General features: G+C 46.9%; 1 protein-coding gene across 12 annotated transcripts in view; it reads right to left on the bottom strand.

Moving 5' to 3' along the window:
- Positions 1-2,443: 2,443 nt before the first annotated feature.
- EPB41L1 (erythrocyte membrane protein band 4.1 like 1) overlaps positions 2,444-12,256 on the bottom strand; it is a 117,463-nt gene continuing 107,650 nt past the window's right edge. For all 12 annotated transcript variants that reach the window (XM_046678406.1, XM_046678405.1, XM_046678404.1 and 9 more), the window contains 3 exons: positions 11,900-11,980; positions 11,451-11,567; positions 2,444-5,852 (listed from right to left, as the gene is read on the bottom strand). In XM_046678406.1, coding sequence (XP_046534362.1) covers positions 5,844-5,852; positions 11,451-11,567; positions 11,900-11,980 — 207 coding nt within the window. In that variant the 3' untranslated portion in view covers positions 2,444-5,843. The remainder of the gene's footprint in view (positions 5,853-11,450; positions 11,568-11,899; positions 11,981-12,256) is intronic.

Below are 12,256 nucleotides of genomic sequence, written 5' to 3'. Positions count from 1 at the left end.
GAGGGAAGTCTACCTTGTTCTCCATCGTTTCCCTGGAACCTAACACAAAGCCAGGCACAAAGGCTCAGCTCAGTATATATATTATTCATTTAATTAATGGCAGTAATTTGGTATTAATAAATGGCTTCTATTTTTGGGCCTAGCCCTGTGCTGGATGGTTGTATCAGTCAGGGTTCCAGCAAAGAAGCAGAGCCAACAGGAGATATATAAGATATTTATTGCAAGGAATTGGCTTATGTGATTGTGAGGGCTGGCTAAGCATGTCCAAAATCCATAGGGCAGGCCACACTGGTATATGATTTCTAATGCTTACACTAACCCTCATAAGTAGGCAGTAGTATTCCCAACATACAGAAGAGAAAACTGACGCTCAGCGAGGTTACACAGGCAAAGAGTGGTGGAGTTAGAATCCAAACCAAGGCCTGACTGGCTGTTTTTCTCCCTGTGCTGCTGCTCCTTAGCTTGTCTGTCACAATTCCTCAGGGACAGCTGGACATGCCAATCTGTCTCAGTCAAAATTCATCTGTTAGTGGGTTACAGACTAGACCAGGCCATGCAGTCATGGTTAATCACAATGAGCTGCTGCAGGATTAACCAGAGACGGCCTCCATCAGTCACAGTCATGCGTGTCAATCTCAGCCTCTTGTGTCAGTTCCATTTCCTGCATGAAGCTCAGCTCCCTCTCCACCCCTCCCCATCGTGCCCTCAGCTCTGTGGTCAGGTTTCAGAGCTCTCTGTTCCAGCTGGGCTCACCATCTTCTCAGAGACTCCAGGGGACTGAACTATGGACTACAGCACAGAAGCTGTAGATGGTGGCCCAGGAACTGCACCTGGTGGGCTGAATGTCCATCCAGATTCGGTTTCTCAACCTTGGTACTATTGATGCTTGAGGCCAGGTAATTCATTGTTGTAGAGGGCTGCCCCATGCATTGTAGGATGTTTAGCAGCATCCCTGGCCTCTACCTGCTAAATGCCAGCAGCACCTCTCCGTTGAGACAACCAAAAACACTTCTAGACATTGCTAAGTGTTCCCTGGGGGACAAAATCCTCCAGTTGAGAACCACTGATCTAGATGAACCAGCCTTAGGTTACTCCCAAACATCTCAGCTCTGTATTTATGGGAGACAGAGATGCAGATCCAGGGTGTGTGGGTACCCAATGTTTGCAAACCAAGTCCTATTCCAGAACCCCAGGCATGAGCTAGCTAAAGGAAACCTACAGGGAAAATTCAGGGAAGGATCACAAAGCTTCCAGAAGCAATTGCCTCTGACAGTGGACAGGAGTCTGGAGAGGGTTGAGGAATGGCTTTCACTGCACAGCATTTTGTATCATTTAATAAATTACCTTTAAAAAGAAAATATTGAATTTCTATATGAATTTCTAATACGAAATTACAGGGAAATGCTCAGGATTTGTTTTAAAAAGCACTTAGAATGGTACGTACAACAAGGTGACTTCACCTCTGAAAAGATACATATATGTAGAAAAAGACTGGAAGAAAATGCACATTATTAGCAGTGGTTCTCACGTGTAAGATTTTGGGCAATAAAGAAAGGTGGTCTAAGGCGAGTTGCTTAGTAGAATAAAAAGGAAAGTGTGGTACATGCACCTCAGGTAGTCCAAGGGATGAGCTTAAGTTTTACATAGATTATAGGTTTTTAATTTTAATGTTTGCATTTATTTTTATGAAGACCCCCTTTCTTTGGCAAGCGACACTAGTTTTCCATTTCCTTTTTAAATAAACTTGTGTTTTACAGAGTCAATTTAAAGAAAAATGATGTCAATAATGGGATAGGTGGCATGCGTGGGGATATGGCAATATATGTGAAGGTACTTGGCAAAGGCTGAAGTTGAGGATTACCCACCAGGCTCCTGTGGAGGGGGCTGTAGGCAGAGACCTAATGTAGGTGCTCTTCTTTCCGGAAGGGGAAGACAGATCACATTGTTCCTCCTTCCTTCATGTTGTTCCTCTACACACCAAGCTCCTCTGTGTCCTGGAGCTCGCATGCTTACCGTTCCTTCTGCCTAGAATGCTCTTGCCCAAGTTCTTCACCTTACTGGATCTTTCTCTTCATCAGCTCAAAAATCACCTCCTCAGGGAGGCCATAAACCGCCACCTGATTTACAGTGGTCTCCTTCAGGGACCATCCCCTCCCCTTGTGCATTTCCTTTCTGGTGCTCATCACTCTGGAATTCTCTTGACTGCTTGCCTCTTTTGTCATCTGTTTCCTCCACTGGTCTGTGAGTTTCTGGAAGGCAGGGACTTTGTCTTATTTGCTGTTGTACCTGCAAAGCCTTAATGCAAGACTTGGACCACATTGGGAGCTGCAAATCTTTGGTGAATAAAAGTGTTCTAGGTTGGGATCTCTTTACCTCAGTTTTAGCCCCTCTTGTAATTCCAAGTTGTACCAGTAGCCAAGGTCAGAGAGAGACACCAAGGCAGTTTGTGGTTCAGCATCAAACACATTTATTTCACTTTTATTGAGTATACAAGAACAGAGAGCACACGCATACAGCACAGAGCACTGAGGTGGGGGAGCGTGGGGACCAGAGAGGAGAGAGGGGTGTGAGTAAAAAGGAACAGGACAGCATCGCAGTTGGTTGGTAAGGTGCTTTTGAAAAAAAAATTATTTAGAGTGATGTTGCTCATGCAATTTCAGGCCAGTCTTGGAATGTGCTTGCAAGATTCAAAAACTGAAACAGGTCCTGGCACTTCCTGTACCCTCAGATGGAAAAGATCCCAAGAAAGCAAAATAAGAGAAAACGAAGATCTGTAGGATGGCAGAGTGGAAAAAGACCCTGGAGAGCATCTGCTTTATCCTGTTCATTTTGCAAGTGGGGAAACTGAGGCCCAAAAGGGGGGATGAGACTAGCCCAATGTCACATGGTATGTTAGGGGCTGAGCCAGGATGGCCACCCAGAATTCTTGACTGCCCTCCAGGAATTTTTCCACTATGCTACATGGTCTCCTGGGTGGAGAGGTGGCACAGAAAGGACGAGAAATGTAAAAAAGGAAAAGTAGGTTGAAGACAGAGAAGACAAACTTCTATATTCTCTATGAAGAGGAGGATGGGGAGGAAACAGTGCCCTAGATTTCAGTTGCAGCTCCCCTCCTCCCTGGTGGCACTGCCTGCCTCTCTATGGAAGGAAGGTCAGAGCACCCGTGGGATGGAGATCTGCACAAATCCTGGCCCACAAGCTAAGCCTGGTCGCTTCATCCCTGCCCTGGGGCCACACACCCAGGGTCTGTAGGCAGGTGCAGAACCCAGAACAAATATTCTCTGAGGTGCATCCAGTGTGCTCAGGACACCTGGTTCCTGCAAGGACAGGGGTGCCTGAGACAAATTTCTGGGGGCCAGAGCGGGTGGATCCACTTCAGCTCTTGGCCCAGAAAGAATGGGGCTCTCAAGTTGAGAAGGGCAGGAAAGAGGTTTTGTGGCTTCTCTACCAGGGTTGTAAAAGAAACCTGGTGCGTGAAAGCGTGCTGTCACACTCAGGGGAAGTTGGAGTGGGCCAGCAGCCTGCTCCAGGGGTTGTGGCTGACTGTGCCAGCTGAGCCCCAGGTGCAGGGCTGTTTCTGCCCGCTCTCCATTCCATTTTTGCCCACAGAGGCAAACACTTTTCTGGTTTCTTGTCCTGCCTCAGGTCAGCCAGCTAAGCATATACATCCCTAGGGTAACTGATATGCAAGCTGGGGCCGTCTGGGAGGCATCCCTGGGCAACGTCCAATACATTGGAGAGAATATGGAAATGCTCTCAGAGGGGCCAGCCGTGATTGGAGATGTAAGGCTGGCTCAGGGGACTTCCCAGGTCCCTCCCCACCCCTCACACTCTCTCTTCAGCCCAAGAATAGTGACTGCTACAAGTAGGTACTCAATAAACATTTGTTGAATGAATTTATTGACTGCTTTAGAAGCAGGCCTAGGGAGGTGAGACAGAACTGAGAAATTAAAGTGCAGTGGGGCCAAACTCCCTCAGAAAGGGACTCACTGAGCTCAGGGAAGTGGCTTGTGGCAGGGAAGCCCATGTGTGCCAGAGGTCAATGCCAAGCTTTTGTTGGGGTCTTCTCCAAGGGCTTCTGTGGTCTTGAGGCAATTTCTGGGACTCTGAGGGCACAGGCTTGGATGCTGACTGAAGGGGAGGTCTCCAAAGCGAGGGTCTTATACATAGATGGAGACTGAGCAACACTACCTTACACCCTTAGCTTGTTCTGGGAAAGGCAAAGCCTTTGGGAATACAGTTCTGACCTATCAGGGCCTGCCCTGTGTTCACCGTCTCTACCATGGCTGCTTTGGCCCAGGAAGAAGAGAATGATTCAGACAGAATACGGGAAGTAAAGGAAAAGACAGCTAGGAATTTTCGGACAGCCAGGTTAAATCCACCATCCTCTACGGCAGCCAGGGGTGTCAGCTCCCTTCGGATTGGAAGTTAGTTGTCACAATGCAGTCAGGGAAAGGCAAGACGTGGCAAAAAAAGAGAATGAGGCGAGTCCCCTAGGGAGGAAGGGGGACTGAGTCAGGGGATTTCTGCAGCAGAATCCTACTCTGGACCCCATGTCTGAGCACAGACCAGGCCCTGGTTGCTACTGCCCAGGGGGAGAAGGCATCTCAGACTACATCTGTGTTGCTTCCTTCTTGCCAAACCCCTGCCTCTGCATGGGGGGTCCCCACCCCTCCCCACCAATCAACCAATTACAAACACCACACACTGTATTACTACACTGAACTGTCAGCTCCTACTGTGAGCCACCCACAGCCAGAGTCCTGGTCTCCTTGGCTGGGTCGGTTCAGTGAGATCTAGAAACCTTGGGATACATCAATCACAGTCAGATAGTTATAATTTTAAAATGTCAGCTTCATACTTACCAGCACTGTTTATTTCAATATTTGTTTCCTGTTATATGTAATATACATAACTTAAAAGCACATCCATACAAATCTCCTACAAGCTGCACCTTCATCATGAGAACCCATAAACATACAATGTCTACTTCCCTTCCTGTGGCTTGCTTTTCTGTTCTCGTTTTCTTTTCTCTTTCTCGTTTCAAATGACAGTCATCTGCAGTGGCCCTCAGCAGGGCCAGGATACAGAGGGTAAGGAGTGTGGGGTGCAGGAGAGGGAAGAGGGAACCGAGACAGAAAATGACAAGACGTGTGAGAGTCAAGGGGGAGGAGAGGCGGAAGGAAGGAAGGTGGATTTTGCAGCCCAGTGTCAAGACCCAAAAAATAATAATCCAGTGTTCCTCCTCCTCCTTTCCAAGTGGGGAATTTTCTTTCTTTCTCGGAAAACGGTTGACGGTGTGTGTTTTACTGCTGCGACTTCTCTTGCTTTGCTGCAAAAGTGTTTTCCTTTGCATTCGAGTGGGCAACAGATGCTGGAGAAGAACAAATGGAATGCTCATCCAACTAAATGTAACGTGCAGAACCAAGGTCTCATGGTACTTCTACAATCATCGCGGTCTGGCTTGTTCTCGTTGTTCTGCAGGGCTTCAAAGGGGGGAGCAAAGGATTATTGTCGTTATACTTTTTTTTTTCCTGAAAAATCCCACCAATTCTTCAATTTGTCTGCAAAGGAAATGTAGGTGTTCAGATGTTGGTTGTTGCTGTCAGCCAAATGCTCGGCCAGCCCCAGCAGCAGTGCAAGGACGCGGTGTTTCCTGTATATATATCTATATCTATATATATCTATATATATATATGCTTTTCCTTTCCCAGTCTCTCATCAGTGACAGTATGTCGCAGCTGGGACGTCGGTGTTGAGTCGGAGAATTCAGAATGAAGGCCCCTTCTTAATGGTTCTCTGGCTTGGGTTGGACCAGAAATGCCAGCATCTCTTCACAGAGGTCAGGATTCCTGGAGCCAGAGGTGTGGGGGGAAGGGGACACAAAGGAAGGAGGGGGACAAGAAAAGTTAGTCACTTTTTGTCACTCATCTTTAAATACCTGCAGGAAGTTGTTTTAGATACCTTTACTGCGTGCCCTTTATTAGGGCTCAGGAAGACAGAGTGATTTGTCCAAGGCCACACAGCTTGTACGCGGCAGCTAAGAACTGAACCCACGGCTCTCTGACTCCAAAGCCTAGGTACACTTGCGTGTTTCTTTCCAGGGAGGCGGTATCTTTTACTTTGGCCTGAAAATTTGTCCAAGTTTCCTTTTAACACTGAGAAGCTAAGATCACACTCCTTTCACTTTTTCTTCCTACCTTCTCTCAGTTCTAAGAAATGTTTAGTTGTGATGGCAGATGTTCTTTTTCCGTTGTTTTTCCTTCTGATCTTCATGAGCCTGCTGTTTCCCAGGGATTAACCCCTAGAGAGCAGCGTTTAGATAAAGGAACCAGAGCCTGGATTCCCACTCTGGCTTGACTCCAGAATGTAGTGGTTAAGAGCGTGGGTTCTGTAACCAGGCTGCCTGAGTTCAAATCCCATTCCACGGCCTTATGGCTTGGTAATCTTGGGCGAGTTTCCCAACCTCTTTAGACCTTAGTTGCTCCGCCTGTAAAATGGGTCCTGCCTCACACAGTTATAAATTACTATTGTTCTTGTTAATTTAACCATACACTATTCTGATCTCATTGAGGGCAAGAGCTGTCTTTCCAGTGCCCAACACTGTGCCTGGCACATTGCAACTACCCCAAACCATTTAAAAGGTGGAATATCATGCCTGCCCTTTACCACTCACATATGGTCAAGTGCTAACAGAGTCGTAGAAACTCGATCCTTCTTGGTTTATTTGACAGATGGGAAAACTGAGGCCAGAGGGTTCAATGACTTAGTAAATTGGTGGCAGAAACAAGGCTAGAACTCAAGGCTCCTGCTTTGGAACAGGTCAATATTTTTTTTCCATTTAATTAAATTTTTGAAGGTAAGAAAGGTCTGGGAAGCTAGGTGGGTGCTGCCCTCTTGCTGGCAGTGTTTGGGAGACAAATCTTGTCTGAAGGAGACAGGCCAGTGAAAGAATATGGAGCAGAAGCCACACATCTGCCCTGTGAATTGCAGGGGGAGAAGAGAAAAGACTCTGTGTGAGATTGGTATGCTTTCCATACTCACAGCAAGACTTTTAAAGAGGAAAAACCTCCATAATGAAGGCCAAGAGTCAAGTGGAACAGTGACAGACGTTCCTAGAGGATTCAGGGAGGGAAGAGAAGATAAAGACCAGCAAGATGGACACCCACGTGGAAACAGGGCCTTGTGCACCAGGCTGCTAGTGGAAGTTTATGGTCCAACTTACTCAGGGCTCTCATCAATCCCTAAAGATGGCAAAACTCTGAAAGACAAGGAAGCAGGTCCACACTGCTGGGCACCTTCTCTATGCATGACATTGCCCTGGTACATCACTTCTGTGCACTGAATGTTTGTGTCCCCCCAAAATTCACATGTTGAGGCCCTAATCCTCAAGGTGATGGTATTTGGAGGTGGGGTCTTTAGGATGTGCTCATAAATGGGATTGGTGCCCTTATATGAAGAGACATGAGAGAGATTCTCTCTCTCTCTGCTCTCCACCATTTGAGGACACCTAGAGAAGATGGTCGTCTGCAAACCAGAAAGGGGGTCTCACCAGGAACCCAAGTGGCTGGCACCCTGACCTTGGACTTCCCAGGCCCCATAACTATGAGAAATAAACGTGTGTTGTTTAAGCCACCCTGTCTATGATATTCTGTTATAGCACCCTGACTAAGACACTCACAGATGCTGTTTAATTATTACAGCAGCTCCAATTTACAGAGTGACTCCATTTTGTAGATGAGGAAACTGAGGCCCAGGGAGGTTCCTCTGGGCAGACTGCTAGCAAGGAGTTTCTGGCTCCAAAGCCTGGGTGTGTTCTTTCTACTCAGTTCTGCTACTTTTGAGGATTTTTTTTTCCTAGTGGCAGGCTGCACTTTAAGTGCCAGCCCTATAGGTCAGTGTAAACATGATTCTGGATGTGTGAAATGTCATCAAAAGCCTACAGACACTTCAGAAGTAACAGGGACATAGAAACAATACCATATTATAATTTAACCTTCTTGGTTTATGACAGCAGAGTCCAACGTGCTGCATTTTGTGAGCCTACTTTAAGTTGACAGTAATAATAGTCATAACTAACTTTTGTTGAACACTTGCTATATGCCAGGCACTGTGCTGACTACAGTATGCATATAATTGCAGTGACGCTATGACACAGAGACTATGAAAGTCAGTGTGGTAAGGAGGGTAAGACCAGGGGGCAGCTTGGGAATCTGACAGATTAGGTTTTACTCTCTAATCAATCCAGCATGTTTCCAGCTCCACGACTGTGAGCAAGTCACCTAATGTCTCAGAGCCTCAGTTTCCTCATTTGTAAAATGAATGAGCAGATCACAGTACTCACATCGAGCACATAGCCTGGTGCCTGGTGCAGCATAAGCCTTCCATAAATTACAGCAATTGTTATTACTATGATCCTCACTGCCATTTGGCTGATGAGGAAGCATGGCTGAGAAGGTTAAATAACTTGCTCAAAGTCACACAGCTAATAACAGGCAGGGCTGAGATTCAAATCCAGGTCTGCAGGACCCTAGAACTCTTCCTGGGGGACCAAGATGCATCCATCCATTAAGCCAACACTTTTCAAGCACTTTAAAGAGGTGTTTTCTAATTCAGAGCAGACCATTCTCCCAGAATTAGTGAGTCTGACTGTATTAGGACTCAGAGGTGGTTCCTACTTGGCAATAACTAATGGTAAAGTATGTGGGCAGAAAAGGCAAAGGAGAAACTTCTGTCTCTCCAGGGCAACATAAACAAGGTGACCTTTACAGAGGATCTGAGAGAGGGGGGGGAGCATGGTGGTGCGTGGGACAATGGCATCAAAGAAATAACGAGGAGGGAATGAGACAGCAAAGGGAGCAGTGAGGTGGGCAGACGTGAAAGGCTGTATGGTGGAGAGGTGGGCAGGATGTGGAGGCTGGGATGAGAGCTCTGAATGGCCAGGGAAAATGGGAAGGCAGAAGCCTGGGGGTCTGGCTGGGAATGCTCCGGGAAAGATGAGGAGGAATGAGACAGGGAATGGAGAAGATATGAGAAGCTCACGACACTCTAGCAAAGCAAAGAAACAGCCAGAGGACTATAACTGGAAAGGGGCTTGTCCCATCTCTTCAATTTTGCAAATGTGGAAACTGAGTCCCCACAAGGCAAGAAACTGACCCATGGTCACAAACACGGTCAGTACAATGGCTGGGACTAGAGCCAGGTCCCAATTCCCAGCACAGAGTTCTCTGCATCAGTGGTTCCTGCACCTGGCTGCATATGGACTTCCTAAGGACCAAGGTATAAATAAAGATTCTCAGGTGTTGGCCCAGTGCTTCTAAATCAGACTTTACGGCAATGGTTCTCTAGTCTCTGTACACCCCTGGTGATACTGCCAGCTCAGCACCAGCTTGTGTGACCTCCACTCTCCCACTCTGAGATCTGGGGGACAAAAAGCAAGAATAACTGGACAACTGAGGGGACAGGAATGACAATTTGCCTGAAAGGCTGAGGAAGGCTGGCAGGTAGGCTTGGCCCGTGACCAGCTTGCACTTCTAGACCAGCACTGTCCAACACAAATAGAATGCGAGCCACATATGGAATTTAAAATTTTCTAGATAACAAAATTTTTTGAGACAATATTTTCTAAATTTTCTAGATATTTCTAGTTTTCTAAAATTTCACAGGTAAATTTTTTTTTTTTGAGGAAGATTAGCCCTGAGCTAACTCTGCCAATCCTCCTCTTTTTGCTGAGGAAGACTGGCCCTGAGCTCACATCCATGCCCATCTTCCTCTACTTTATATGTGGGACGCCTACCACAGCATGGCGTGCCAAGTGGTGCCATGTCCACACCTGGGATCCAAACCGACGAACCCCGGGCTGCCGAAGCGGAACGTGCAAACTTAACTGCTGTGCCACTGGGCTGGCCCCTCACAGATAAAAATTTTTAACTTCTACATTAAAATTCTAAGTTTTTAATTTACAGTAAAAACTAAAATAATAGGTGAAATTAATTTTAATAAGATATTTTACTTAACCCAAAATATCCATACATTATCATTTCCATATATAAACAATGTAAACATTATTGAGATATTTTACATTCTTTTTTCCAAATCAAATCTTCAAAATCTGGCACATATTCTACTCTTAAAGCACATCTCATTTCGGATTAGCCAATTTCAAGTGCTCAATAGCCACGTGTGGCTAGTGGCTCCTATATTGTACAACACAGAGAAAACATTTCCACTGTTGCAGAAAGTTCTCTTGGCAGCACTGGTCTACACCAGGGTTTAGCAGCCTTTCAAAGTAGCGGGAAGATTTTTCACTGCTTTTTCTTCTGACATGAAGGGGGTGGTGATCAAAGGAAGAGAAAGAAATATTTTTGTATCTTTCTAGAAGACACTGGTTTCATTCATCAGGGAAGAGGGCAAAGAGATGACCTGCTATTGGTGGGGTCTCTGAGATGGATTTTTTTTCCTTGTAGTATAATATGTAAACCGTGTAAAGTGCACAAATCTAAGTGTAGAGCCGGACACATTTTTACATATGTATCCACCCATGTGGCCCACCCAGTTGAGGATGCTGACATTTCCAGCACCCCAGAAGGTTCCCTTGTGACTCTTCCCTGTCAGTGCCATATCCCAGGACTACTCAATATTCTGACTTTAATCACTGTTGCTTAGTTTCGTCTGTTTTTGAACTTTCTATGAATGGACTCATCCTGTGTGTACTTTTTACGTCTGACTTCTTCCACTCAACTCGATGTCGGTGAGATTTTGTTTTATATGTCTGACAAAATTCATGTATTTCTAAAGGGGCCAGAAGAACCCCTCCCCAATTTAGGCTGATGCCAGGCCTATGTGCTGCTGCACCATCTCATTCCTCTTATTCACCAAGGCACTGATGGCCATAAGGAAAGAGGAAAATACTGGGGCCCCTAAGATTCTGGGCCCAGGTGGCCTGAGAAGGGTTTGCAATCTAGCAAGACAGATGGGATTCAAGGGCTCTGGTCATCATCTCTCAGCTTGGCAACATCCAGTGATCTGTGATGGAGACAGAGACTCAGGGACAGGAATGTGGCACTAGACCTGGTAGGACTTTTTCTGGCTTCCAGCTTATAGGCAACGCCAATGAGGTTATGCTTGCTTCCATCTGTCCCACCTCAGTATCCGCTGTTAATCCTCTCTCCCCTTTTCTTACCATTTCTAGATTCACTTTTCTGGATCTGGGGCTTGAAACCCCAAAGAAGCCAAGGAACCAGTCTCCCTTCCCCTCCAGACTCTGATTCACTGTATCTAGGGGAGCTACCTCTCTCCTTTAAGCCACAAACGAGGAAGGTGTGTGTGGGAGGGTCAGTGCCGCACTAGGGACCAAGCCATCTGATGGGTTCTCAGATGGAAACGACCCAAGAGGATCCTGCTCCTGCTCCCTCCTCCCCCTCATGGCTGCTGAGCCTCAGAAGGCTTACCTGTGGCTTCTTGTCCCTCTCCTCTGGGGATGGGTCTGTTTCTCTGTATACGACAGCTTTGGTTACCAGCATGTCAGGATGCTGCAGTTTGGCCTCCTTGATGGCCAAAGCCAGGGCCTGGTGAAAAAGAAAAGCAGAGTGAGGAACTATAGATATCAAATACGGGAGAGACCATGGAGACCAACAAGCCCCTTAGTGCACAGCTGAGGAAACGGAGGCCCAGAGAGGGGCAGTAGTCAAATAATAAAAGGGAGAGACTAGAGCTCAGATCTTCTGCCTCTTTCTGGCTCCCATTCATTGCCCCTTCCCTGGGAGCTCCTTGTCTGGACAGCGTCAGCAGGAAGTGGACATCATCTCTGCCCACAAGGGCAGCTGTCCACAGATAACCCAATATGGGAGGGACTGGGGATTGGCAGTGCCACTGGGAACAACAATCCCTATCCCCATACCTGGTCTTGATCAACATCTTCGTCCCCAGTAATGATGATTCGCTTCTCAATCCTTGTCTCAGAAAACCCTCCTTTCACAGTCTGCAGAAGGAGAGGGAGGTGAGGTCAGCCTTGGGGTCTGCTGGGGCAGCAGCTGTGGCAGGGCAGCTATCCAAAGCATCTCTCAAGGGCAAGGCCGGAGTCGGCAGTCATCTTGTCTCCTGGCTCCCTTAGTTTTTCTTTTTCTGGTTTTGGGACTTCAGACTGCATGTCCTGCCTGTCTGCCTCCACTCCCTCAACTACCAGACTGTCCCCTCCAGGTCTTCCAAGCCCAGCTCAAATGCTGTCTCCCTGACCTGGCGATCCTTCCGCCTTCCT

This window comes from Equus quagga, chromosome 12 (genome assembly GCF_021613505.1).
Source record: "Equus quagga isolate Etosha38 chromosome 12, UCLA_HA_Equagga_1.0, whole genome shotgun sequence".
NCBI classification, from domain to species: domain Eukaryota; kingdom Metazoa; phylum Chordata; class Mammalia; order Perissodactyla; family Equidae; genus Equus; species Equus quagga.
The sequence above is the reverse complement of the archived record's forward strand: the minus strand, read 5'-3'. Positions and strand labels throughout refer to the sequence as shown.